Below are 25154 nucleotides of genomic sequence, written 5' to 3'. Positions count from 1 at the left end.
TACAGTAAAGTAATTAATTTTATCAATTCAAATCAATTCAATTTTATTAGTTTAATTTTATCAATTCATAGTAATTGATTGGCGCCGGGCAAAATACCGTATAGAGTGAGGGAGTTCGAAACCCACTCTAAACAAAGACCGACAGTGGGAAAGAGTTCAATCGTAGGCTACATAAATTATATGAACTTGTCCCCAAGGAACATTTAGGAAGATAAGGTATCAAACAGTGAAAATACATCCACCTCAAAATGATTATTTTGACACAGTTAAGTGTCACAGGTAGCTGAAGCAAAACTTTTGTTTCCTGCCAAGTTCGAAAGATGAATTTCAAAGCGTTTGCATTCCAGTTTTAAAATGCTCAATTCCCAAGTAGTCTGGAAACTGGAAATATGTATTCTTCTTGTCTCTAATATTTCAAATTGTTATTTATATTCAACTATTATAGAATATGGTATTTTATCTTCGTACACTTATAAGTTAACCGACATTCAATTACGGTTAATATATTGGAAATTCATGCAATCGGGAGTACTACATTATATGATAATTTGGAATTAACTGTTATTTTGTGGGTAAACACTAAATGATAACGATTTAGTTATTTGAAATAAATTTTAATTCTACAAAAATAAAACTGAGAACCTCCATTATTGCTGGCATTTTCAACACATTAACAAACTTTTACACAACATTAACAAATTTAATGACTTTAGAAACTTTCAACAAATAAAATGTTAAACAAATTAAATTTTTTCAAAAAATTGAAGCATGAAACCTCAGACAAAAAGAAAGAAACAATTACCCGTGCTCAGGGTAAATAATGATAGTCTACAGCAACCTATGAGATGCTGTTTATTATAGGCTATCAAAAATTCACTCTCTAAAAGCATTGTAATAACAGGGCTGAATTGTTTATTATTTGCAGTGCCATTGAAATGATATCATTCATGAGAATATGACATAAAACTGGGAAAATAAAATTAACTGAGAAAAATATTCATCACGTCAATTGAGTCAATTGAAAAGAATGAAATGGAATATACTTCATTTTTGAATGTTGACATCAAAGAATTTCATCTAAAAATACAAACCGGTAATTTCTGAGCGATCCCAAATATACGAAAAATAATATTCTGAAGGAGAAGATAAATTTTTACTCTTTTCAATTTATTTTCAATCACTTTGGGAAAGACACTATAATATTCGAGTATCCTATATTACACCAATTTTAAATAATGTCCAATATTAAAATGCTTGATTCCATCCATCATTGAGGATCAGGAGCAGTTTTGGCGTAGCCCAGAGATTGAAGGGCGCGCTTGATTTCCTTGTACACTGTTGGGTCTTCAATGGTGCTCGGAATCTGCAAAATGAAGGTTGAACGATTAATAAACTAAAAATAAAAACTTGAAATAGAATACAGCTCCAGGACAATCAGATGTCTTTTTCTCCAGATGTTATGTTTTTAAGCATTGAAACGGAAGTTGTGATTCCAAACTGTTCCAATTTTAAGAATTCGATTGTATGGTATGAGATGTAGTGGTATTTCTCCGTAATTGAAAGACGTTGATGTTGTCAATACCACAAAATAGTGGTATTGACAACATCAACATCTTATAGTTCAATACCACTATATTTGTGGTATTGATACCTACTTAATCCTCTTCGTTCCTAGTGGAACATAGGTAAGGTGACCAGACGTCCCGTTTTAAACGGGACAGTCCCGTTTTCTGGAGACTGTTGACGGTTGTGTGGCCATCCCGTTATCGGTACCTCAAAATCTGGTCACCTTAAACATAGGGCATCAACAGCAAGCCTCCATCTCACACAGTTCTGAGCTAGAACCTTCATCTCTCGCCATCCCTTTCCCGCATCCTTGAGTTCCTCTTCTCCATGTATCACGGGGTCGTCCCCTTCTCCTTCTCCCAGCAGGGTTCCATTCCAAAGCCTGTCTTCGAATGTCACATTGGTAACATTGGTATTGATAACATCAACGTCTTATTCTTTCTAACTAATTCTGTTCTAACTTATTCTTCACACTCCCTTGAACCATCATCACAGAGAAAAGATAGCATGAGAAGATAAATATAAAGAAAATAAAAATCTCAGTACCCTTTTTTTAAAATATTTTATCACAATTAAATAAATAAATACTACTGGAAGATTCTTATTTTGATCATATGTTAGTGTATTCATATATATTTATTTATTTAATCATATCACTTGAAAATGGCATAAATGACCTAAACATATTGTGATAAAATATTTTAAAAAAAGGGTACTGAGATTTTTATTTTCTTTATATTTATATTACAAGTAGCCCTATACAGGAAAGAGATACATGAGAAGATATCCCATTCTAGAGGACGCTTATGCTCCAAATTCCACTTTTTGTTCGAACCGATTATTGTCGATCACTAACGATCATTGCCGATCTAGGTTGGTTTTAGAAGCTTTCAAATGTAATGGTGTCAGTTATACCAGAAGCAATATAATTTACTTCAAAGGTACTAAAACTCTTTCTGTATTCAATCAGGAAAGATGGAATAAAGCGATAAAATATGTGAGTGAATTAGTTCAGACTATATTGTAAACTCCGAACGGTATGTACAATTTACGACAAAGAGCCTGGTCGAGATTTGAAGCGATTCGATTTCGCTTTGATGTAGAGTATATACTCTATTACAATATTATAGCTAGTGAGAACTCAATTTTCTACTTTCAGTCCAATATTCAGCAATGCAAAGAGAATACAATATCGAATTATCAGACTACTGTAGTCTACAGTATAATATTATCCTACATATAAGAATAAAAGCGTCTGAAGTTGAATTCCACATATATCCTACTATACTACACTTAGCTTTTGAAGGAGAATGCGTTTTAATATTATTTCCTTTACAGATGAACTCACTCAAGAACGTGCAGTATTGGTTATAGGATATTTTGATGTTATATTATAATGAATTCTGAAAGTTTCAAATGAATTTCACTGTATAAAAGAAGGACCTTGCTGAGATGGATACAATAGTCAGTATTAGTTGATTGGGATGCATTAATGTTATTGAATGAGAAATTCTGACAGTTTAAAGTGAATCTCTCTAAAAAACAAGCATCTTCCAAAGACGATTCAAGAGTCAGCATTGATTGATTGGGTAGCATTCATGCTATTATATGGGAAATTCTGACAGATTTAAATGAATCTCTCCAAAAAGAAGCTTCTGCCAAAGACACGATATGATAGTCAGCAAAGCTTGTTTGGTTAGCATTGATGCTATCATATGAGAAATTCTGACGGTTTAAAGTGGATCGCACTACAGAGGGAACATCTTGCATGGGATAGGTACAAAGCACGAATGAAAAACTGGAAATTGGTTTAGGTTCAGAGTGAGTAAGACACGCTTGAAACTTTTTCTTCGACTTCCTGCACATTTTGCTTGCTACTTTCTTACCTTAATCGCTTTATCTCTGGCTAGATCAGCTATCGATTTCCTGGCTGTTTTACCGGAGCGAGTGCGAGGGAGGTTTGTGACTGCGACGGAGTGATGGAAGGCGGCTATTGGTCCTATCAGTTCTCGCACCTGCTTTATCAAGTCGTTGCTTATCTCTTTTTCGCTCCTTTTGCTACCTAATCAAGAAACAGAGAGGAATCTAGTGTGAGATATTATTTTAGCAGAATCAACAATATTGATTATATGTGTGTAATGATCTTATATGTGTTTAATAATCTATTAATATCAATGAAAAACGTTGGAAGATTCTTATTTTGATCATATGTTAGTGTATTCATATATTTATTTATTTAATCATATCACTTGAAAATGGCATAAATGACCTAAACATATTGTGATAAAATATTTTAAAAAAAGGGTACTGAGATTTTTATTTTCTTTATATTTATATTACAAGTAGCCCTATACAGAAAAGAGATACATGAGAAGATATCCCATTCTAGAGGACGCTTATGCTCCAAATTCCACTTTTTGTTCAAACCGATTATTGTCGATCACTAACGATCATTGCCGATCTAGGTTGGTTTTAGAAGCTTTCAAATGTAATGGTGTCAGTTATACCAGAAGCAATATAATTTACTTCAAAGGTACTAAAACTCTTTCTGTATTCAATCAGGAAAGATGGAATAAAGCGAGAAAATATGTGAGTGAATTAGTTCAGACTATATTGTGAACTCCGAACGGTATGTACAATTTACGACAAAGAGCCTGGTCGAGATTTGAAGCGATTCGATTTCGCTTTGATGTAGAGTATATACTCTATTACAATATTATAGCTAGTGAGAACTCAATTATCTACTTTGAGTCCAATATTCAGCAATGCAAAGAGAATACAATATCGAATTATCAGACTACTGTAGTCTACAGTATAATATTATCCTACATATAAGAATAAAAGCGTCTGAAGTTGAATTCCACATATATCCTACTATACTACACTTAGCTTTTGAAGGAGAATGCGTTTTAATATTATTTCCTTTACAGATGAACTCACTCAAGAACGTGCAGTATTGGTTATAGGATATATTGATGTTATATTATAATGAATTCTGAAAGTTTCAAATGAATTTCACTGTATAAAAGAAGGACCTTGCTGAGATGGATACAATAGTCAGTATTAGTTGATTGGGATGCATTAATGTTATTGAATGAGAAATTCTGACAGTTTAAAGTGAATCTCTCTAAAAAACAAGCATCTTCCAAAGACGATTCAAGAGTCAGCATTGATTGATTGGGTAGCATTAATGCTATTATATGGGAAATTCTGACAAATTAAAGTGAATCTCTCTAAAAAAGAAGCTTCTTCCAAAGACACGATATGATAGTCAGCAAAGCTTGTTTGGTTAGCATTGATGCTATCATATGAGAAATTCTGACGGTTTAAAGTGGATCGCACTACAGAGGGAACATCTTGCATGGGATAGGTACAAAGCACGAATGAAAAACTGGAAATTGGTTTAGGTTCAGAGTGAGTAAGACACGCTTGAAACTTTTTCTTCGACTTCCTGCACATTTTGCTTGCTACTTTCTTACCTTAATCGCTTTATCTCTGGCTAGATCAGCTATCGATTTCCTGGCTGTTTTACCGGAGCGAGTGCGAGGGAGGTTTGTGACTGCGACGGAGTGATGGAAGGCGGCTATTGGTCCTATCAGTTCTCGCACCTGCTTTATCAAGTCGTTGCTTATCTCTTTTTCGCTCCTTTTGCTACCTAATCAAGAAACAGAGAGGAATCTAGTGTGAGATATTATTTTAGCAGAATCAACAATATTGATTATATGTGTGTAATGATCTTATATGTGTTTAATAATCTATTAATATCAATGAAAAACGTTGGAAGATATTTGATTAATAGGTGGATATGTATGAAGATGAAGGTATCATCGTATACATTAAAAAATACAATACAGAACATTAATTTTATTCTACACTTTCTCATGACGAGATGCTTGAACACACGAGGGAGAATGAAAAAGATCAAAGAATTCTGTTAGATTACAGTCTGAGTTTCAGCTTGATTAACTCTTGTGACATATTACATGGATGGCAATACTTCACTCAGGGGTGCTCACGCCCCCCTTCCCAATGCCCATTGATGCACCCATATTTTTTTAAAGGAATACCCCAAATTTTTGGGCCAACCCCCACCCTCTACTTTGGTAAGTAAATGCAATAATCAATGGAAATAAAACTCTTTCTGTATTCAATCAGGAAAGATGGAATAAAGCGAGAAAATATGTGAGTGAATTAGTTCAGACTATATTGTGAACTCCGAACGGTATGTACAATTTACGACAAAGAGCCTGGTCGAGATTTAAAGCGATTCGATTTAACTGTGATGTAGAGTATATGAGCTACTCTATTACAATATTATAGCTAGTGAGAACTCAATTATCTACTTTGAGTCCAATATTCAGCAATGCAAAGAGAATACATTATCGAATTATCAGACTACTGTAGTCTACAGTATAATATTATCCTACATAAGAATAAAAGCGTCTGAAGTTGAATTCCACATATATCCTACTATACTACACTCAGCTTTTGAAAGAAAATGCGTTTTAATATTATTTCCTCTATGGAGAGACTCAATTCCAACGTTCAGTATTGGTTATATAGGATATATTGATGTTATATTATTATAAATTCTGAAAGATTCAAATGAATTTCACTGTAGAAGAAAGACCTTGCTGATATGGATACAATAGTCAGTATTGGTTGATTGAGATGCATTAATGTTATTGAATGAGAAATTCTGACAGTTTAAAGTGAATCTCTCTCAAAAACAAGCATCTTCCAAAGACGATTCAAGAGTCAGCATTGGTTGATTGGATAGCATTGATGCTATTATATGGGAAATTCTGACAGATGAAAGTGAATCTCTCTAAAAAAGAAGCTTCTTCCAAAGACACGATAAATGATAGTCAGCAAAGCTTGTTTGGTTAGCATTGATGCTATATATGGGAAATTCTGACGGTTTAAAGTGAATTGCACTACAGAGGGAACATCTTGCATGGGATAGGTACAAAGCACGAATGAAAAACTGGAAATTGGTTTAGGCTCAGAGTGAGTAAGACACGCTTGAAACTTTTTCTTCGACTTCCTGCACATTTTGCTTTCTACTTTCTTACCTTAATAGCTTTATCTCTGGCTAGATCAGCTATCGATTTCCTGGCTGTTTTACCGGAGCGAGTGCGAGGGAGGTTTGTGACTGCGACGGAGTGATGGAAGGCGGCTATTGGTCCTATCAGTTCTCGCACCTGCTTTATCAAGTCGTTGCTTATCTCTTTCTCACTCCTTTTGCTACCTTGAAGAGGGAAACAGAGAGAAATCTAGAGTGAGATAGGAACATAATTAAGAATATATAAGTAAAAATATGTGTGAATTAAATAATCTTTTAATATTGATGAAAGTTGGAAGATTTTTGATCAAAAAGTGGATATGTATCATTTGGAAAATACTATATATAACAAATTCATTATACACTTCTCCATTACAAGCTGTTTGAACACATAAGGTGGAATGGGAGATCAAGGAATCTATGAAAATTTCACCCCCTACATTGAAGCTGCTAAAACAATAATGAAAGGAAAATATGGAATAGTGGAATAATACATAATTTCGAAGAGAATTCAATGCTCTACAAACCTACGATAAGAATCAGTTTTTACGATGCGATTTTGGAGAGTTAGCCTATATAAGCCCTGAAAGAGCAAAACATTGGATAAAAACCTGTTATTTTAACAATTACACACCTTCAAGAGCAAATATTTCGGGAACTGTTGGGAATATCGAAAAATTTCATTCAACAAAAAGTGTAGAGAATTTATCAAGCTTCATTTTTTAATAGTTGAGTCAGTTGAACACATTGTTCTCAAGATATGGGCGTGGAAGCAAAACGCTGAAAAATGCAACTTTCAAACCACCTCCATCCCCTTAGCACATGAGTTAGGGATGGGGACTTTTGGTATGTTCTCCTCCTAACTAGTCTCAACAGAAATTAGTCTCAAAAATTTTGTTAAAACATTCCCTTAAAATTCCTTTGTCAATTGGTCTATTGTTGCAAAAATGGAGATTTCACACTCAACACTAAAGCTGCTGCAGAAGGTGTAGGGAAATTCGTAAAAGTGTGAAATTATCCATCACATTGAAGAAAATTTAATGCTCTATGAGCTTATAATCAGCATGGATTTTTCCCATCGATTTTTGGAAAGTTATAATACTTATAATAGAAAAAAAATAAATAATTGGTGGCGAACGTGTTTTTTCAGAAATGTCACACCTTCAAGAGCAGATATCTCGAAAACTAGAGGTTGTAGAAAAAGTTTTAGAATGAATATTATAGGAAATTATGTAAGCTTTAATATTTTGTTATATGACAGGCAAGTCCTCAGGATTCATAGTGTTTGAGTTTTATGCCAGAAAGCAAAAAATGGTACCTTTAAACCACCCCCACCCCCTTAGCACATTGTGTAGGGGTGGGGACTTTTGATATGTTTACCTCCTTACTATCCTGAACAGAACTGCGGGGTCAAAAATAATTTATTGTCCTTCAACATTTCCCTCCATACCCTTTTTTGAGCATTCATTGCCTGGACTACTTGGGGAGAGCTCGATTTCAATTTTACAGTTGGTTATCCGCAGCCAAAGCAGCTACAATATCTTCTCCGATTGTTGCCGTTGCATATAATCAACTAGAAAATGGAAATTGAGCTTTCCTCCAGATGATCGAATGTTCCAACGCAGACAGATGTCTGTCTGTCTGGATATAACTGAAAGCAGACGTTTGTTTTTTCTTCGATGGCCTTTATTATTGAAATCTAATGTGATACCTGGTTTAGTGATGTAGAGACAGAGCGGTATCTCTCCCTTGGTGGGCTCAGGCACGCCTATGACAGCCGCGTCGGTGATGTCGGGATGCGAGAGGATGACATCCTCCAGGGCAGCCGTCGACAGTCGGTGGCCGGCCACGTTGATGACGTCATCATCGCGAGCTGTCACGTAGATGTAGCCGTGTTCGTCCCTGTAGCCGGCATCCATTGTGTCGTAGTAGCCCTGAACAAAAATCAATAGCTTATGAACATCTATAGCTTCTATAGCATCTATAGCTTATGAACATCTATAGCTTCATCAATAACAGATAAAAAATTTAATGGAGAGCGATCATTCAATTATAAAGAGTGTACGAAAAATGTATTAGTTTACAGATGGGGGATAAATTAGAAATTGCATTTGTTGAAATGCTAATTAACGAATAATTATTATGAAACGAAAATCCTAATTAAATGCTGTAAATCACCCCATGTGTAATGTAATAAATCAATGTATTAGTTCATCACAGTAGGGCTACTATAGTTGGTAGGTCTAGTATTTACCTACCCAAAGTATAGTTAGTAAAAGTCAGTTGGTTAGATGTTCATCACATCTCCACATACTGCAGACTACAAACAATTTGGTGCAGAGCTGGAAAAGCTCAGTAAAAAATTGATGTATTAGTTCATCACAGTAGGGCTACTATAGTTGGTAGGTCTAGTATTTACCTACCCAAAGTATAGTTAGTAAAAGTCAGTTGGTTAGATGTTCATCACATCTCCACATACTGCAGACTACAAACAATTTGGTGCAGAGCTGGAAAAGCTCAGTAAAAAAATGATGTATTAGTTCATCACAGTAGGGCTACTATAGTTAGTGGGACAAGTATACACCTACTCAAAGTATAGTAACTTGGGATAAGTTTGTTAGTTGTTCAACACATTTCTACATACTGCAGTCTACAAACAATTTGGTGCAGAGCTGGAGAAGGACAGAGAGATCTGCATGCTCAAACAATGTTAGACAAGAATAGCAAACCATTTATTTTATCTATTTATTATTTTAACAAAAAAGAACACTAAATGGGAGAGAAAAACTAAGGATACTCCTTGTACTATTTCTCTCCTAAATTTTAAAAGTCCGAAATAGGGTTAAGATTTCACTCTTCTGAAATTTAGTCCGTTTTTACTCAGAAACAACAAAAACTGAAAATTTTGATTTTGACGAATGAAGAACTGGATAAAACACACAAAAATTACACTCGAATTACCATTAATTGAAGAATGTTTGCGTAATTTATAATCAGAATGTTGACTTTGTAACCTGTAACGCACTATATAGCAAGTGGTGTTTATATTATATAGCTCTGTATAGCTAGTGATAGCTTTTCCCAGGAATGAATTTACAATGCGAGATTTATTGTGCTCCAGAATTAAACTCATACTAAGTGCCGGTTAAATGTTAATCGTGATTAATTCCACGAGAACCAATCAGAGAAGCCGTCTTTTCAAAAACGTCTTCTCTTCGATTGGTTCTCGTGAAATTAATCTCGGTAAAAATTTAACCGGCTGTTGTGCAACAGGGCCTAAGAATAATATGTATAAAGACGGATTCCCACTAATCACTATCAGAGTCCTCAATAATTATAATCCTGATGAGTTCCAATGGGACTATTTCCATTCAGCTCGGTCATGCGAGTGTGAATAGCCCCATAAGAATTCATGGGAATGATATTATGACTGTACTGGGTACGTTTAAGCTGCGTTTACACCAAAGTTATTAACAAAATGTTAATAACTTAATACTTATAGATTCTATTATATTGAATGGAACTTGACAAGCATATATATATGTTCATCATGTGTATGATAAGTTGAGTTCTATCTTTAACATCAATCATTAACATTTTGTTTATAACTTTGGTGTAAACGCAGCTTTACTGAAACTGATATGTGGGAATCAGCTTTTAGTGTATTATTAACATATAATCAAAGTTATCAATTAGCAAATGTTTGATTGTATGTATGAGTTTATAAAGAAGACAAATAAGTTAGAATTTTGAAATAACTCACCGGAAATTTTGTGAAATATACATCGATGAATTTCTGTGTGGCCTTGTACAGTGTTGCCATTGTGCCAGGTGGGAGGGGCAGTTTGACTGCAATTCTGCCAAGTTCAAGTGAATCACATTCGCTTCCATCTTGCCTAAGAATGCGCACTGCAAGAAATAAATTAATTTTTCCCATCATCAAAACGTCTCAAACATTTCCAAAATTTGGAAAAGGTGAAATGATGAATTTTAACACAAAGAAAGTATAGCATAATATTATAGCATCTCATATATCAGAGGTCATTCTCCAAAATTTGGAAAAGGTGAAATGATGAATTTTAACACAAAGAAAGTATAGCATAATATTATAGCATCTCATATAACAGAGGTCATTCTCGTCTTTCAGAGGAGACTATAAGTCGTCGGTCCCGACTACATAAAAAGTAGTCATTTCTCATCATCATCCGTCTCACTCATTACTCACGAACAGGCCTATGAGCTTATGTGGGCATCACCCTTAGTATTATGATTATATCAGATTAGAATAGTTCTCCGATTGGCTTAAAAGCCAGTTACAAGAAAACATCGATTTTTGGACGTTTCATCTGTTGCCGTCCTCATGAATTGTACCAGATTGAACGGATCTTGACAAACATCACATGTATGACATTATCTGTTCAATCTAATAGAGTTTATAAGGACGACAAAAAATCGTACGTCCAAAAATGGATGTGTGTGTAACTGGCATTATCCTACACACATCTGATTTTCTGTTACTTGTCCTCCAATTTCTAATCATAATTATGAGTGTCACCGGATAAATGTCGATTGACAAACGGCACGTGTGAAAACGGTCATTTGTGCGAGTTGTTTCTATCCTGATTCATAATAGGCCTACTTCCTTCCAGAATAGCTGATTAGTTGATAAAAACACTCCACTCACATGGTCTACTTTCTAACAAATTAATAAAAACAATATAAAAATCTGTAGTACCCTTTATTTTATTTCACCCTTTGTTGAACTATTTTAAAGTTTTTAAAAAATAAAGGGTACCTACTACAAGATTTTTATATTGTTTTTATTAATCTGATTAGTTGACTAATAGAAATGAAAATAGGAAAACTTCGTCTCTAGTTTGAAGCTCTATTCCTTTCCTTTCAAATTCAAATTTATTTATTCAAGTAAGTCACAATACATTCTGGTCTATACACGAATCTACAATAAATTACAGTACAACAGCTAAATATGCAACACATTTCACATATTATGAAAACTTATTAATTACAATGAAGATTGAATGGAACATTAGAATATTGATAATATAGTATTGTAATGTAACTACATAAATCAGCGGTGTTTCAACAATGAATAAAAGATAACTTCAATGAATAAATATACACCCCACTATAAATTATATGTGTTGGGGTATAAGTAATTAGTTGCTTATTGCGTGTTATAATTACTATTTACAAACTTCATTCACTGATATAGGATTAAAGTTTTTCATAATAAAATAATTATAAAACAAAAATATGAAATTAGTAGATAAATATTAATATTCTACTAAGGATAATAATAAGAAAGGTTATTTTAGAAAAATGAAAAACAGTAAAGAGAAGAATGAAGAATAAATAGTTTCAATATTTACAGTCTAACTAAATTTTCCACCCCAATATCAACCAACCAGGAAAATAAACTTTTCTTGAACCTGTGTCTATTGAATTCTGCCCTAATGTAACTTGGTATTGAATTGTAAATTTTTGGTCCCAAATATATGTAGTTTCTTTGCCCAAATGTAGTGTTCATCCTTGGTACTATTGAATGCGTGTTTCTCTGCCTTGTTTGATGGTTATGATCTGCCAGTCTTATGTGTTCGTTGTTTCTCCTCATTCGCGTGATGATAGCCTGGATGTAGAGTTGTCTTACACTCAGTACTTTACTGTCCTTGAAAAGAATGTTCGTGGGGAATTGATTCTCCTTGAAGCCTATTATTTTTAGTATTTGTTTTTGAAGTTTATAGAGAGGTTCAACATGTATAAAGTTCGTAGCTCCCCAGATAATTATGACGTATCTTAAAATTGATTGCACTAAAGAAAAATAAACAGTTTTTAATGTCTCATAGTTGAGGATTTTACGGAGTTTACCCTTTACCCTGTTGAGTACAGTCATTACAATTGGAAAAATGTTATTAACCCCACCACTTCACACTAGATCAATTAAAATACAAAATAATAATAGGGTAATGATTGGTAGGATCTATTATACCGAACATATTACAAAAAATTGATTTTTTGAACACTAATAGTATGGTTAAACTTAAAAATGAAAATTATCAATTGTAAAATGAAAAAATCATTTTTTCTTCAATCTAGGCTATTTTTGAAATTATTGGAATTGATCTTCAATAAGTAGTCATTGTGATGTTGAGGCTCCCAAATTAGCTGCAGTCAAACAGGTTTGGCACAGTGGCCTAATTTGTCATCCTAATCTGTCATTTTTTCTAATTTGTCATTCTCCTGAATCCTGTTTCAGTCACTGATATTCCACACTTTCTCCTTTTGGGAGGTAGCCTATTGTTGGTCATGGGAGGGGGTGTCAATATGTCAAGTTCATTGGGCAAAAACCTTTTCAAGCGAGTTTGCATTTGAATTGGCATTCCACTTGTATTGAGACTTCGCCGGGCTAATTGTCTCATCACAAGCTGATGAGACAAAGTTTTTAGAAATATTCTCCTTTTCAGAGGTTCAAGTTGATTTCCAATCGAGATCACTTGTGCATTGATGCACAACATTCAACAACATTCAGGTAGGCATAAAAAATAACCATTGGCCAGCATCTTGTGTTTATGACATAATCAGGCGCATGTGGCCTGTGAAGCCATGTTGAAATAACACGAACTATGCAAAAGTTGGCGACTGACTGAGGCTGGCATGTTGTGAGGTCGATAGATTTAGGCGAAAAAATGGAGTGGTGGGGCGCTCGGCCGACTGTATGAAGTAAAGAGGGAAATTATATTGTTGGTTGGCCTCTGAGGACGGCTGCGCCTGAAGGAGGGTTAAATTTGAAAAAAAAGTTTTCAAAAGAACAACACCATAACTATTGTGAGGTCCACGTTATAATGGCAGTGGATAGAGATAGAAGAACTGCGTTCCCGATTGTCTGCCTTTATTATACTTCTACATTGTAAAAACGGATTTGGCAACGTTGGGAAGATATAGAAGGATAGCGATATCTGTTTTGTCGAATGATAGACAAGTATAGCAAAACCAATGTTGATCAAATTCTGTTATTATATAATTTTAGAATCTTTTCATTTCTATACCTATTCTGTTTTATGATAATTTTTTTGTATATGTCTATTTCTTTCCTTCTCTTGTATTTCTAGTTTTTTTTTAAACAATATAGTAATAAATATTTAGTAATAAACATATTTTTGGAGAAAGGGGCAATGATCACACTTATTCTACAAATGCAAAGTGGGTTGCCTATACACAAGAAGAAGGGGTTGGGAGTATTATTATGTTTATCTGCCAACTAGTTCAAAAAGAGCTACAAAGTATACAATAATTGTGTTCCAAATATTTTCCTCAATACTTTTTCTGAACATCCGTTCCTGTACCGATTTTATAATACCAGCAAATTTGATGCTAGTATCTATTCAAGATACATTTAGAATGCAAGTGAAACTGAAATATTATGCTCATTACAGTTTTTAGTATTAAACTGAATCCGCCCTTACTAATACCCATATTTACTGAGGCTTGAACGGAGACAACTCATCGGTTGTTTAAGCCTGGAAAAGTATTATTATCCTTAATAGAACATAAGTAATAAACATATTTTTGGAGAAAGGGGCAATGATCACACTAACTTATTCTACAAATGCAAAATGGGTTGCCTATACACAAGAAGAAGGGGTTGGGAGTATTTTTATGTTTATCTGCCAACTAGTTCAAAAAGAGCTAGCTACAAAGTATACAATAATTGTGTTCCAAATATTTTCCACAATACTTTCTCTGAACATCCGTTCCTGTACAGATTTTATAATACCAGCAAATTTGATGCTAGTATCTATTCAAGATACATTTAGAATGCAAGTGAAACTGAAATATTATGCTCATTACAGTTTTTTAGTATTAAACTGAATCCGCCCTTACTAATACCCATATTTACTGAGGCTTGAACGGAGATAACTCAGCGGTTGTTTAAGCCTGGAAAAGTATTATTATCCTTAATAGAACATAAATATTTATCTACTAATTTCATAATTTTGTTTGTATTATAATTTTTTACTAATTGCATTATAAAAAACTCTAATCCTATATCACTGAATGAAGTTTGTAAATAGTAATTATAACACGCAAAAAGCAACTAATAACTTATACCAATACCTACTATTACTTAGAAGTAATAGTAGGTATTGCTTATACCCCAACACATATAATTTATAGTGGGGTGTATATTTATTCATTGAATTATCTGTGCCTATTGAGAAATTATCCAATGCATAAAACTCCATTGTTTTAATTGTATTAAAAGTTATAGTATTCTAATTTGTGTTGTAATTTTGTTTTTGATGAATAAACTTTGATTTGATTTGAAAGAACATGTTATATTGAGTGCGACCATGCATAATTCTATTGTAATCGTGCATTAGTGATTGAAGCGAATATACTACTTCCACGTTATAATTTCACGAAATGTGATTGTTTATTCTAAACAAGAATGAACATTCAATATTACATCAGATATACCGATATCAGCTATCTTCTATAGAAGGCAGTGGCAAGGCAGAGAATCGGCAATCTTTCTCCACTGTCATTAGAACGTGGAGCTCACTATTATATCAACTACTACTGCGTTATGCGGCCCTGGTAGTTGGAACAGCAGAGAAGATGTACTGGCTGCTTCGCTGAACGACCTACGAGGGGGGTCTTTCGATTTATACTGCTCAGTATGCTGAGGAGCCGTGGTGTAGTGGTCTAGTCGCTGCCTTTGTAAACTGGTGGCCCGGGTTCGAATCTCGGCAGGGCCAGATTATTTTTGACGGTTTGTTTATTCCTGTAGTATAACATTTATTTATTCCTGTAGTATTTTTGACGTTCCTGTAGTATAACTCATAATATCGGGGGACCGAGCTTCGCTCTGGAGTGTAAAAGCATAGAAAATTTGTAACGAAAGATTGAATTTATATTTTATATTTTTATTCATTTTCTCAATTATTTTTACAGTCATATAAGGAGGCACAACAGGCTTATGCCCAAAACTGACCCTTTTCAATTGCTGTATACTACAGTCCAAATAAAAATCGTTAAGCGACTATCACTCATCAAAATTAAAATATTTATTCACACTTTAAAAAACAAACACATTATCAATTTTTCACTTTTTGTGTAGTTGAGAAGTTGATATTGTGGTAATTATTCATATTGAATGAAAAAGACTAAGAAATTGTCAAAAACCACAGATTTATTGATACTTAGAAGTTTATTTATAGAACTTAGAACTTATTGATACTTAGAAGTTTCTAAGTATCAATTAATCTGTGGTTTTTGACAATTTCTTAGCCTTTTTCATTCAATATGGATAATTACCACAATATCTACTTCTCAACTACACAAAAAGTGAAAAATTGATAATGTGTTTGTTTTTGATTTATTGATACTTAGAAACTTTATTGATACTTAGAAACTTCTAAGTATCAATAAAGTTCTAAGTTCTATAAATAAACTTCTAAGTATCAATAAATCTGTGGTTTTTGACAATTTCTTAGTCTTTTTTATTCAACATCATCAATTACAAAAAGATATACTATGACTTTGATTTAGAATGATATACTATGCTTGCTACAATATTTGTTAATATACTATGTACTATTCTACACTAACAGCATCTAGTTACTATTTGGACTTTCTAAAGTAAACATGTTTTCTGAAAACAAAATAAACGAAAATATGTTTTTCTTGCTGAATTACTCTTCTCCTGAGATTAGTTGTGGAATATCCCACACATGCACTCGCTCACTCACTTCCATTACGGTATAGACAGACGACAAAATTTCCAGCTGTTTTTCCAAGGACGTATAATTCATCCTTTTAATGTCCTTCAGCGAGTTATCCAAGGGTTGAGACCTAGTGCAATCGGATCTTCATATCATAAACCTACTTTGTTCCAAATTTTGTGAAAATCTTTAAAGCCGTTTTCGAGATTCGGTCACATACAGATATATAAACATCTAAACATATAAACAGAAATTGCTCGTTCAATAGTATAGGATTTGCGAAATCGCTGAATGTAAGGCTAGACGCACAGCAGTTAGTCAAGACATGACCAGACACGTTCAGTCACAATACTTCACATACTTGCTTATGAAGACATGTCTAATTGCAATGACTAATCAGTGTGACTAAACGTGTCTTGTCTTGTCTTGACTAACTGGTGTGCGCCTAGCTTTAGGAAGCAAAACACTCAGCGAATTTGCTAATCCTTTACTATTGAACGAGCAATTTCTATTCATATGTTTAGATGTTTATATATCTGTATGTGACCGGATCTCGAAAACGGCTATAACGATTTCACGAAATTTTGAACAAAGTAGGTTTATGATATGAAGATCCGATTGCACTAGGTCTCAACCCTTGGATAACTCGCTGAAGGACATTAAAAGGATGAATTATACGTCCTTGGAAAAACAGCTGGAAATTTTGTCGTCTGTCTATACCGTAATGGAAGTGAGTGAGCGAGTGCATGTGTGGGATATTCCACAACTAATCTCAGGAGAAGAGTAATTCAGCAAGAAAAACTCATTTTCGTTTATTTCTCTGTCATTAGAACGTGGACCTCACTATACAGAGTGTTTCAGAAGTAGTGTCGAGAATTTTAGGGTATTGTACCTCGATGCTAGGAGACTACAAATGTCATATTTGAAGTGTCCAAAACTCAGCGGTTATCCTTATAGCTGCCATTTTGTTTTTTTCACTTAAAAATTTTTATCTCAAGAACGAAATGTTCTATTGATCTGAAATTTGGCATGAATATTTATGCTATAAAGACTCAACTATAAAAAATAAAAAAAAAATTTTTTCGTTGAAATTTTTCAAAATGGCGGCCATTTTAAATTTTTGATGGTGAATATCTCGAAAACCGTCCATTTTACAGAAAATTTACAAGAGACAAAAAAGTTAGAAAATTTTTTCACGATTCCAATGATACCTAATTTATTAAGATTGGTCGAAGAATAACAGAGAAATCAATTTTTTTCGTACTGCATGCATGACCACTTTTCACCATAAGATCAATATTAATTTTTTTTATAATTTCATGAAAACCGTTCTTATTACAGAAATATACAAGAATAACTTTCCTCCAAATTTTATTTTACATTGAAAAATATTAATTTCACACAAATCAGTTCACTGATACTAATGCAGCAATTTCTCAAAATGCCGTCCTTCAACTTGATTACACAGTCTGCACCTTTCAATCATGGACCGTCGAACTGCTATAAAAGCATTTTCATCATCTTGAATGGCACCTGCTGCAGCAACCACTCTTGCCACAAGGTCTTCTTCGTTTTCTACTGGCGTGCTGTAAACAAGGTCTTTCATATGGCCCCAGAAAAAAAAATCTAAAGGGTTGAGGTCAGGTGAACGTGCAGGCCACGGTACTGGTCCACCCCGCCCAATCCACCGCTGACGATAGGTCATGTTCAGAAAGTCCGTAACAACATTTCCGAAATGAGCAGGGGCACCATCATGTTGAAACCAAATATTATATCTGTTTGCAAGAGGCACATCTTCCAAAAGTTCTGGTAGTATGTCTCTTAAAAAAGTAATGTACGTGGGAGAATTCAGACGATTAGGAAGAATGTATGGTCCAATCACGCGATTACCTAAGATACCCGTCCAAACATTCAGCGAAAATCTATGCTGATAACCACGCACTTTGACCTCATGAGGATTGTCTAAGGCCCAGACGTGACTGTTGCGAGAGTTGAAGATTCCTTCTCTTGTAAAGCTGGACTCATCGGTAAATAACACATTTTCTAGAAAATTTGGTTGGATAATGTCTTGCTGAAGAAACCAACGGGCACAGTTTACTCTTGGCTCATAGTCGCGTTCGACCAATCTTAATAAATTAGGTATCATTGGAATCGTGAAAAAATTTGCTAACTTTTTTGTCTCTTGTAAAGTTTCTGTAAAATGGACGGTTTTCGAGATATTCGCCATCAAAAATTTAAAATGGCCGCCAGTGAAAAAAACAAAATGGCAGCTATAAGGATAACCGCTGAGTTTTGGACACTTCAAATATGACATTTGTAGTCTCCTAGCATCCAGGTACAATACCCTAAAATTCTCGACACTACTTCTGAAACACCCTGTATATCAACTACTACTGCGTTATGCGGCCCTGGTAGTTGGAACAGCAGAGAAGATGTACTGTTTGCTTCGCTGAACGACCTACGAGGGGGTGGTCTTTCGATTTATGCTGAGGAGCCGTGGTCTAGTGGTCTAGTCGCTGCCTTTGTAAACTGGTGGCCCGGGTTCGAATCTCGGCAGGGCCAGATTATTTTTGATGGTTTGTTTATTCCTGTAGTATAACATTTATTTATTCCTGTAGTATTTTTGACGTTTCTGTAGTATAACTCATAATACCGGGGGACCGAGCTTCGCTCTGGAGTGTAAAAGCATAGAAAATTTGTAACGAAAGATTGAATTTATATTTTATATTTTTATTCATTTTCTCAGTCGTACAATTATTTTTACTGTCATATAAGGAGGCACAACAGGCTTATGCCCAAAACTGACCCTTTTCAATTGCTGTATACTACAGTCCAAATCAAAATCGTTAAGCGACTATCACTCATCAAAATTAAAATATTTATTCACACTTCAAAAAACAAACAACACATTATCAATTTTTCACTTTTTGTGTAGTTGAGAAGTTGATATTGTGGTAATTATTCATATTGAATGAAAAAGACTAAGAAATTGTCAAAAACCACAGATTTATTGATACTTAGAAGTTTCTCAGTCTTTTCATTCAACATCATCAATTACAATAAGATATACTATGAATTTGATTTAGAATGATATACTACTATGCTTGCTACAATATTTGTTAATATACTATGTACTATTCTACACTAACAGCATCTAGTTACTATTTGGACTTTCTGAAGTAAACATGTTTTCTGAAAAAAATAAACGAAAATATGTTTTTCTTGCTCAATTATTCTTCTCGTGAGATTAGTTGAGGAATAACCCACAAATGCACTCGCTCACTGACTTCCATTACGGTATAGACAGACGACAAAATTTCCAGCTGTTTTTCCAAGGACGTATTTATCCTTTTAATGTCATTCAGCGAGTTATCCAAAGGTTGAGACCTAGTGCAATCCAATCTTCATATCATAAACCTGCTTTGTTCCAAATTTCGTGAAAATCGTTAAAGCCGTTCTCGAGATTCGGTCACATACAAATATATAAACATCTAAACATATAAACAGAAATTGCTCGTTTAATAGTATAGGATTTGCGAAATCGCTGAGTGTTTTGCTTCCTAAGGCTAGACACACACCAGTTAGTCAAGACATGATCAGACACGTTCAGTCACAATACTTCACATAGTTGCTTATGAAGACATGTCTAATTGCAATGACTAATCAGTGTAACTAAACGTGTCTTGTCTTGTCTTGACTAACTGGTGTGCGCCTAGCTTTAGGAAGCAAAACACTCAGCGAATTCGCAAATCCTTTACTATTGAACGAGCAATTTCTATTCATATGTTTAGATGTTTATATATCTGTATGTGACCGGATCTCGAAAACGGCTCTAACGATTTTCACGAAATTTGGAACAAAGTAGGTTTATGATATGAAGATCCGATTGCACTAGGTCTCAACCCTTGGATAACTCGCTGAAGGACATTAAAAGGATGAATTATACGTCCTTGGAAAAACAGCTGGAAATTTTGTCGTCTGTCTATACCGTAATGAAAGTGAGTGAGCGAGTGCATGTGTGGGATATTCCACAACTAATCTCAGGAGAAGAGTAATTCAGCAAGAAAAACTTATTTTCGTTCATTTCTCTTTTTTTAGAAAACATGTTTACTTCAGAAAGTCCAAAATAGTAACTAGATGCTGTGAGTGTAAAATAGTACACAGTATATTAACAAAGGTCTTCCTCCCTCTATAATAACAGCCAAAATTGGTCAAAATTCAGCACTACCGTATTGTAGAAACATTTTGCAAAGTGATTTGAATATAACATAATTACCATCATATCCAGGAAAGGGCATGCCTGTGGAGTATTTGGGTGGCGACGTGTTGTGTCCAAGACCAATGCATGTCGCTGTTATCGAGTGTCCCGTTTCTGTCTGCCACCAATGGTTTAGAATTGGCACCTACGAAAAATAACATGATTATATCATATCAAATATCATGATTACAATAAATCAATAATCAGATAGATTTGATGATTTTACATTAAACTATTACAGATATTTTTGCTGAGGATGATGCGCAAGTAAGCTCCAGACTTGTGCGTGTACAAAAGTATTGGTGTACAAAATAACATGGGAATTGATCGCCAAATTCTAAGTAATAATGTTTTTGTTCTATGTTAATATGAGTTGCTATGGATGTGTTCATGCAATATGCAATACTGTAGAATGAGTTTTGAACACACTTCAGCCATAATTCGATGAAAGTCCGCTTGTCTTTCATCATCAGTTTCCATTGCAACACATGATAAAACTGATGATGCAAGACAAGTTGACTTTCATCGAATCATGGCTGAAGTGTGTTCAAAACTCTTTCTACAGTATTGCATAAATTGCATGAACACATCCATAGCAATATATTAACATAGAACAAAAACATTATTACTTAGAAATTGGCGATCAATTCCCATGCTATTTTGTACACCAAAATTGATTTCATGCTATTAATTTTAGTAGGCTAATTGACTGAACTCTTAATTTAATATCTATTCATTCTTAATAGTTAACAACAATTTCTCAATATTCCCTTACAGCAAAATTTGCCACTTGAATTCAATCAGTAAAGAAGATGAGAACGTAAGCATACTGTTCATAAAGTTTTTACGGAAGTTTTATTATTAATCTATCTAGATTTAAAATTGTTTGTTTTATTCTGATTTGTATATTCAGATTGATGATTTAGTGTATAAATTTAAATGGGCATAACCCACATAACATTTGGACAATTTAAGACAAAATTAGGAAATTGAAGAAGTATTGAACAATAGCCTGTTTTTTATTTTCCGACTACTGTATTGTTTACTCTATCCAATAAATGAAAAATAAGTGTTATCAATAACAGATAGAAGATTTTCAAACAATGCATTCAATCATTGGGTTATAATGAACGTTATCACATTCCTTAGAAAAACATTATTAAGCAGCTATTGAGAATGAACTATTCATTATTCTCACCTTTGCCTTCTATTGCAACAATGAGAATTCGTCTAATTCAGAATTCAAATATGCAAAGGAACTCGTTCCAACTGTCGAGAGTACTTTGGCAAAACACATTTGGAAATTACGGAATTGTAACTGCGGTACCGGTATCGTATAATTTATAACAAGTTAGAATAGAATTTGATTGTAGATTAATAGGTCGATGAATTTAATAAATTCTTCAATATAAAATTGAAGTATGTTAAATAAAAAGACTAAGAGATTGTCAAAAACCACAACCACAGACTTCATTGAAAGTTAGAAAGGCCGATTTCGATTTGATAACATATAATCACAAGTTCACAGTTGAGGAGAATGTTGAGTTTCCGCTTGTTAATAACAAATTTGAATATTTCAAAGACTTTAGAGATAACAAGAGTAATATTGAGGACGATTCTCAGTATAGTTTAAATGACCAGGATCACTTTGTGAGGTTGCTGAAGTATTCAATGACTACTTTGCTGGGGTGGTTTCATCGAATAATAGGGTCAGTTTGGGGGTTTTTGACGGTCCTTATTTTTGTGATTTACTTGTAAATTCTAACCCTGGTAATGCTGCTGTCTCTGAGATGCCAACTTGGTCTGAGAAAGAGGTTGTATCTATTGCTAAGAAGCTAAAAATGAAAATGTCCAGTGGGTCTGATGGAATTCCTTCAAAAATACTAAATGAGTTTTTCCATTGTGTCAGTGGTCCTGTCACTCAGCTTCTGAACAGATCATGTGCTTCTGGGTCATTCCCCGCCTGCTTCAAGGTATCTAAGCTAAAGCCAATTCTCAAAAAAGGCTCTCGGAAGGAAGTGGATAAATACCGACCTATAGCCAACTTGACCTCTTTGTCCAAGGTATGGGAGAGAGCAATATATGACCCCTTGCTGGCTCACTTCCTGAATAACAATCTTCGTGAGTGTCAATATGGTTTTAGAGCTGGAATGTCAACCGTAGATGCATTGGAGAGTTTCATCAGTGATATCTATTCATCATTGGATCAGGGTGTTAATGTCATGGGGTTTTTCGTTGATATGAAGAAGGCATTTGACAGCCTGAACCACAGCATTCTCCTAAGGAAGCTTCATTACTATGGAATTAGAGGTAATTTCTTGTCAGTGATTGAGTCTTATCTTAGTAACAGAAACCAGATGGTTGAAATAGAGGGCGATAATGGTGTTATCATTAATGGTAAATTCAGGTCTGAACTTCGTCCTGTTGGGAGAGGGGTCCCACAGGGATCAATTTTGGGCCCCCTTCTGTTTCTGATTTACATTAATGACCTCCCTGCAAATGTACATCATGCCAAATCAGTTCTCTTTGCTGATGATTCAAATTTCCTAATAACAGCTAGGAATAGTGATGAACTTCAGCTGACTGCAGACTCTGTACTTAGTGAGGTGGCTCAGTGGTGCAAGGCAAACTTGTTGGAGGTAAACATTAAGAAAACTCATTTATTGAATTCCAGATACAGCGATCACAGCTGGGCTCTTTTCAGTTTGATATTGATGGTGAGGAGGTTCAGCCCTCTACCTCGGCAGGATTCCTGGGAGTGACTGTCGACCGGAATTTGGCATGGTCAGTTCATGTGGAATCACTGATAAAAAAACTCAATTCAGCAGCCTTCATTATCTCAAGATTATCTGGGGTTCTGGCAAGAGATGCTGTGATTGCTGCCTACCATGGGTATTTTGAGTCACTACTCTCATATGGCATACTGCTTTGGGGTGCTTCAAGAGATGCACTGATGGTTTTCAAAGCCCAGAAGAGAACTGTTAGGATCATGTTTGGGAAGCCCTATAGATTTTCTTGTCGGTCCATTTTCAAGTCATCAAGAATCATGACAGTTCCTGCTCTTTATATTTACAACCTGGCTATTTTTGCTTATAAGTCACATGACAGTTGGACAACAGGATCTGATATTCATGATCATTTCACCAGATCAAGAAATGTTGTAAGAATTAATCAGCACCGAACAGCATTTTATGAGCAAAGTGCGGAGCATAAAAGTATAAAGGTTTTTAATTCGTTGCCAACCCGGTTAAAGGAGGCTCAATCACTTGGCCTGTTCAAAAGAATGACTAAGGACTGGTTGATTGAGGAGTGTCCGTATAGTTGGCAGGCACTCATAAATTAAATCCTAGGCCTTCCTTTCAACATTTTCAATATTAATTACTATGTGAAAGAGGCTGATAGACTGACTATATCTTAGTACCATACTCTACTATTCTATTTTTTATCTATAAATGTTTGTTTTTTGTGTTACTGGTATCTATAACATTGTTAGCATACATTAGTCGTTAGTTTTTCTATTTACATATTTGTTTTATCATATTTCACTTGTTTTCTTGGTTTTTATTTTGTACTGAAAGTGAATTTTGTTATCAAGGCGAGTCTGTTGCTTAAACTGTCTTTTTGTGACGTTTCTGTTATACCGTTAAGTGGGAGGAGACTGTCAAGCTGGGCCAATGGCAGGCGTTCATGCCATTGACCAATAGCAGTACTCGCCTACTAGTATAAATTCTGCCGCTCTTGTACTTAGTTTTAGTTTATCAGAGATTGACAATGATGTAACAACCGAAACCGGTATTTCTAACTTTCAATAAAATCTGTGGTTTTTGATAATTTTTAGTCTTTTTATTTTATATGAATAATTACCACAATATAAACTTCTCAACTACACAACAAATTTAATTATGATTATAATATTATCATTGGAATGGCTAAAAATATATAAGTTGAAATATCAACTCACTTTGAATACTTGTTCAGCCCACGATTTTGTATCATGATCACAGTTCTCTCCAGCCACGAATATGTGTCTCAATCTGGGGGAGAAACAAATTGATATGAATTGAGTAGGCTATATGCTATTTACAAAGAATATTCCATGAGTCGACTTAAAACTATGATATTACTATTGTATTCACAACAATCCATTAGAACTGACTGAGATATATATAATATTCTATAAACTTCCAAGTAAACGAGTTTTGATATAATAGGCTGTCATAATAATTATTACCTTGTGAAGAAACAAACCTCTAAAAAAAGATATTCAGATAATCAGAGTCCAAGCACTCAACTTGGCAGTGCATCCAAAGGGATACATCACTTTTAGCAGCTATTTTAAAATTTCCAAGATTATTTTGAGTTTCCATTTTGTTTTCAACCTCATAAATACGGCTTCGTGATATATGGAAGTGGTTGCTAGGGTTAGAAACGGCATCCAAAAGAGACTTTTTGAATTGCGCAGCCAACATAATTTAATTGAGGGGTCTGGTCTCACAAGATGTCAAATTATCATGAGATAAAT

The 25154-nt window shown here is 34.4% G+C and overlaps 1 protein-coding gene across 1 annotated transcript in view; it reads right to left on the bottom strand.

Annotated features, from left to right (window-relative positions):
• Positions 1–598: 598 nt before the first annotated feature.
• The window catches only part of LOC111059197 (acyl-CoA synthetase short-chain family member 3, mitochondrial), a 62117-nt gene continuing 37561 nt past the window's right edge, over positions 599–25154 (bottom strand). The window contains 6 exon segments of the mRNA XM_039433599.1: positions 599–1363; positions 6642–6817; positions 8343–8565; positions 10395–10540; positions 20651–20777; positions 24594–24666. Coding sequence (XP_039289533.1) covers positions 1268–1363; positions 6642–6817; positions 8343–8565; positions 10395–10540; positions 20651–20777; positions 24594–24666 — 841 coding nt within the window. The 3' untranslated portion in view covers positions 599–1267.

This window comes from Nilaparvata lugens, chromosome 7 (genome assembly GCF_014356525.2).
Source record: "Nilaparvata lugens isolate BPH chromosome 7, ASM1435652v1, whole genome shotgun sequence".
Classification (NCBI taxonomy): Eukaryota; Metazoa; Arthropoda; class Insecta; order Hemiptera; family Delphacidae; genus Nilaparvata; species Nilaparvata lugens.
The sequence above is the reverse complement of the archived record's forward strand: the minus strand, read 5'-3'. Positions and strand labels throughout refer to the sequence as shown.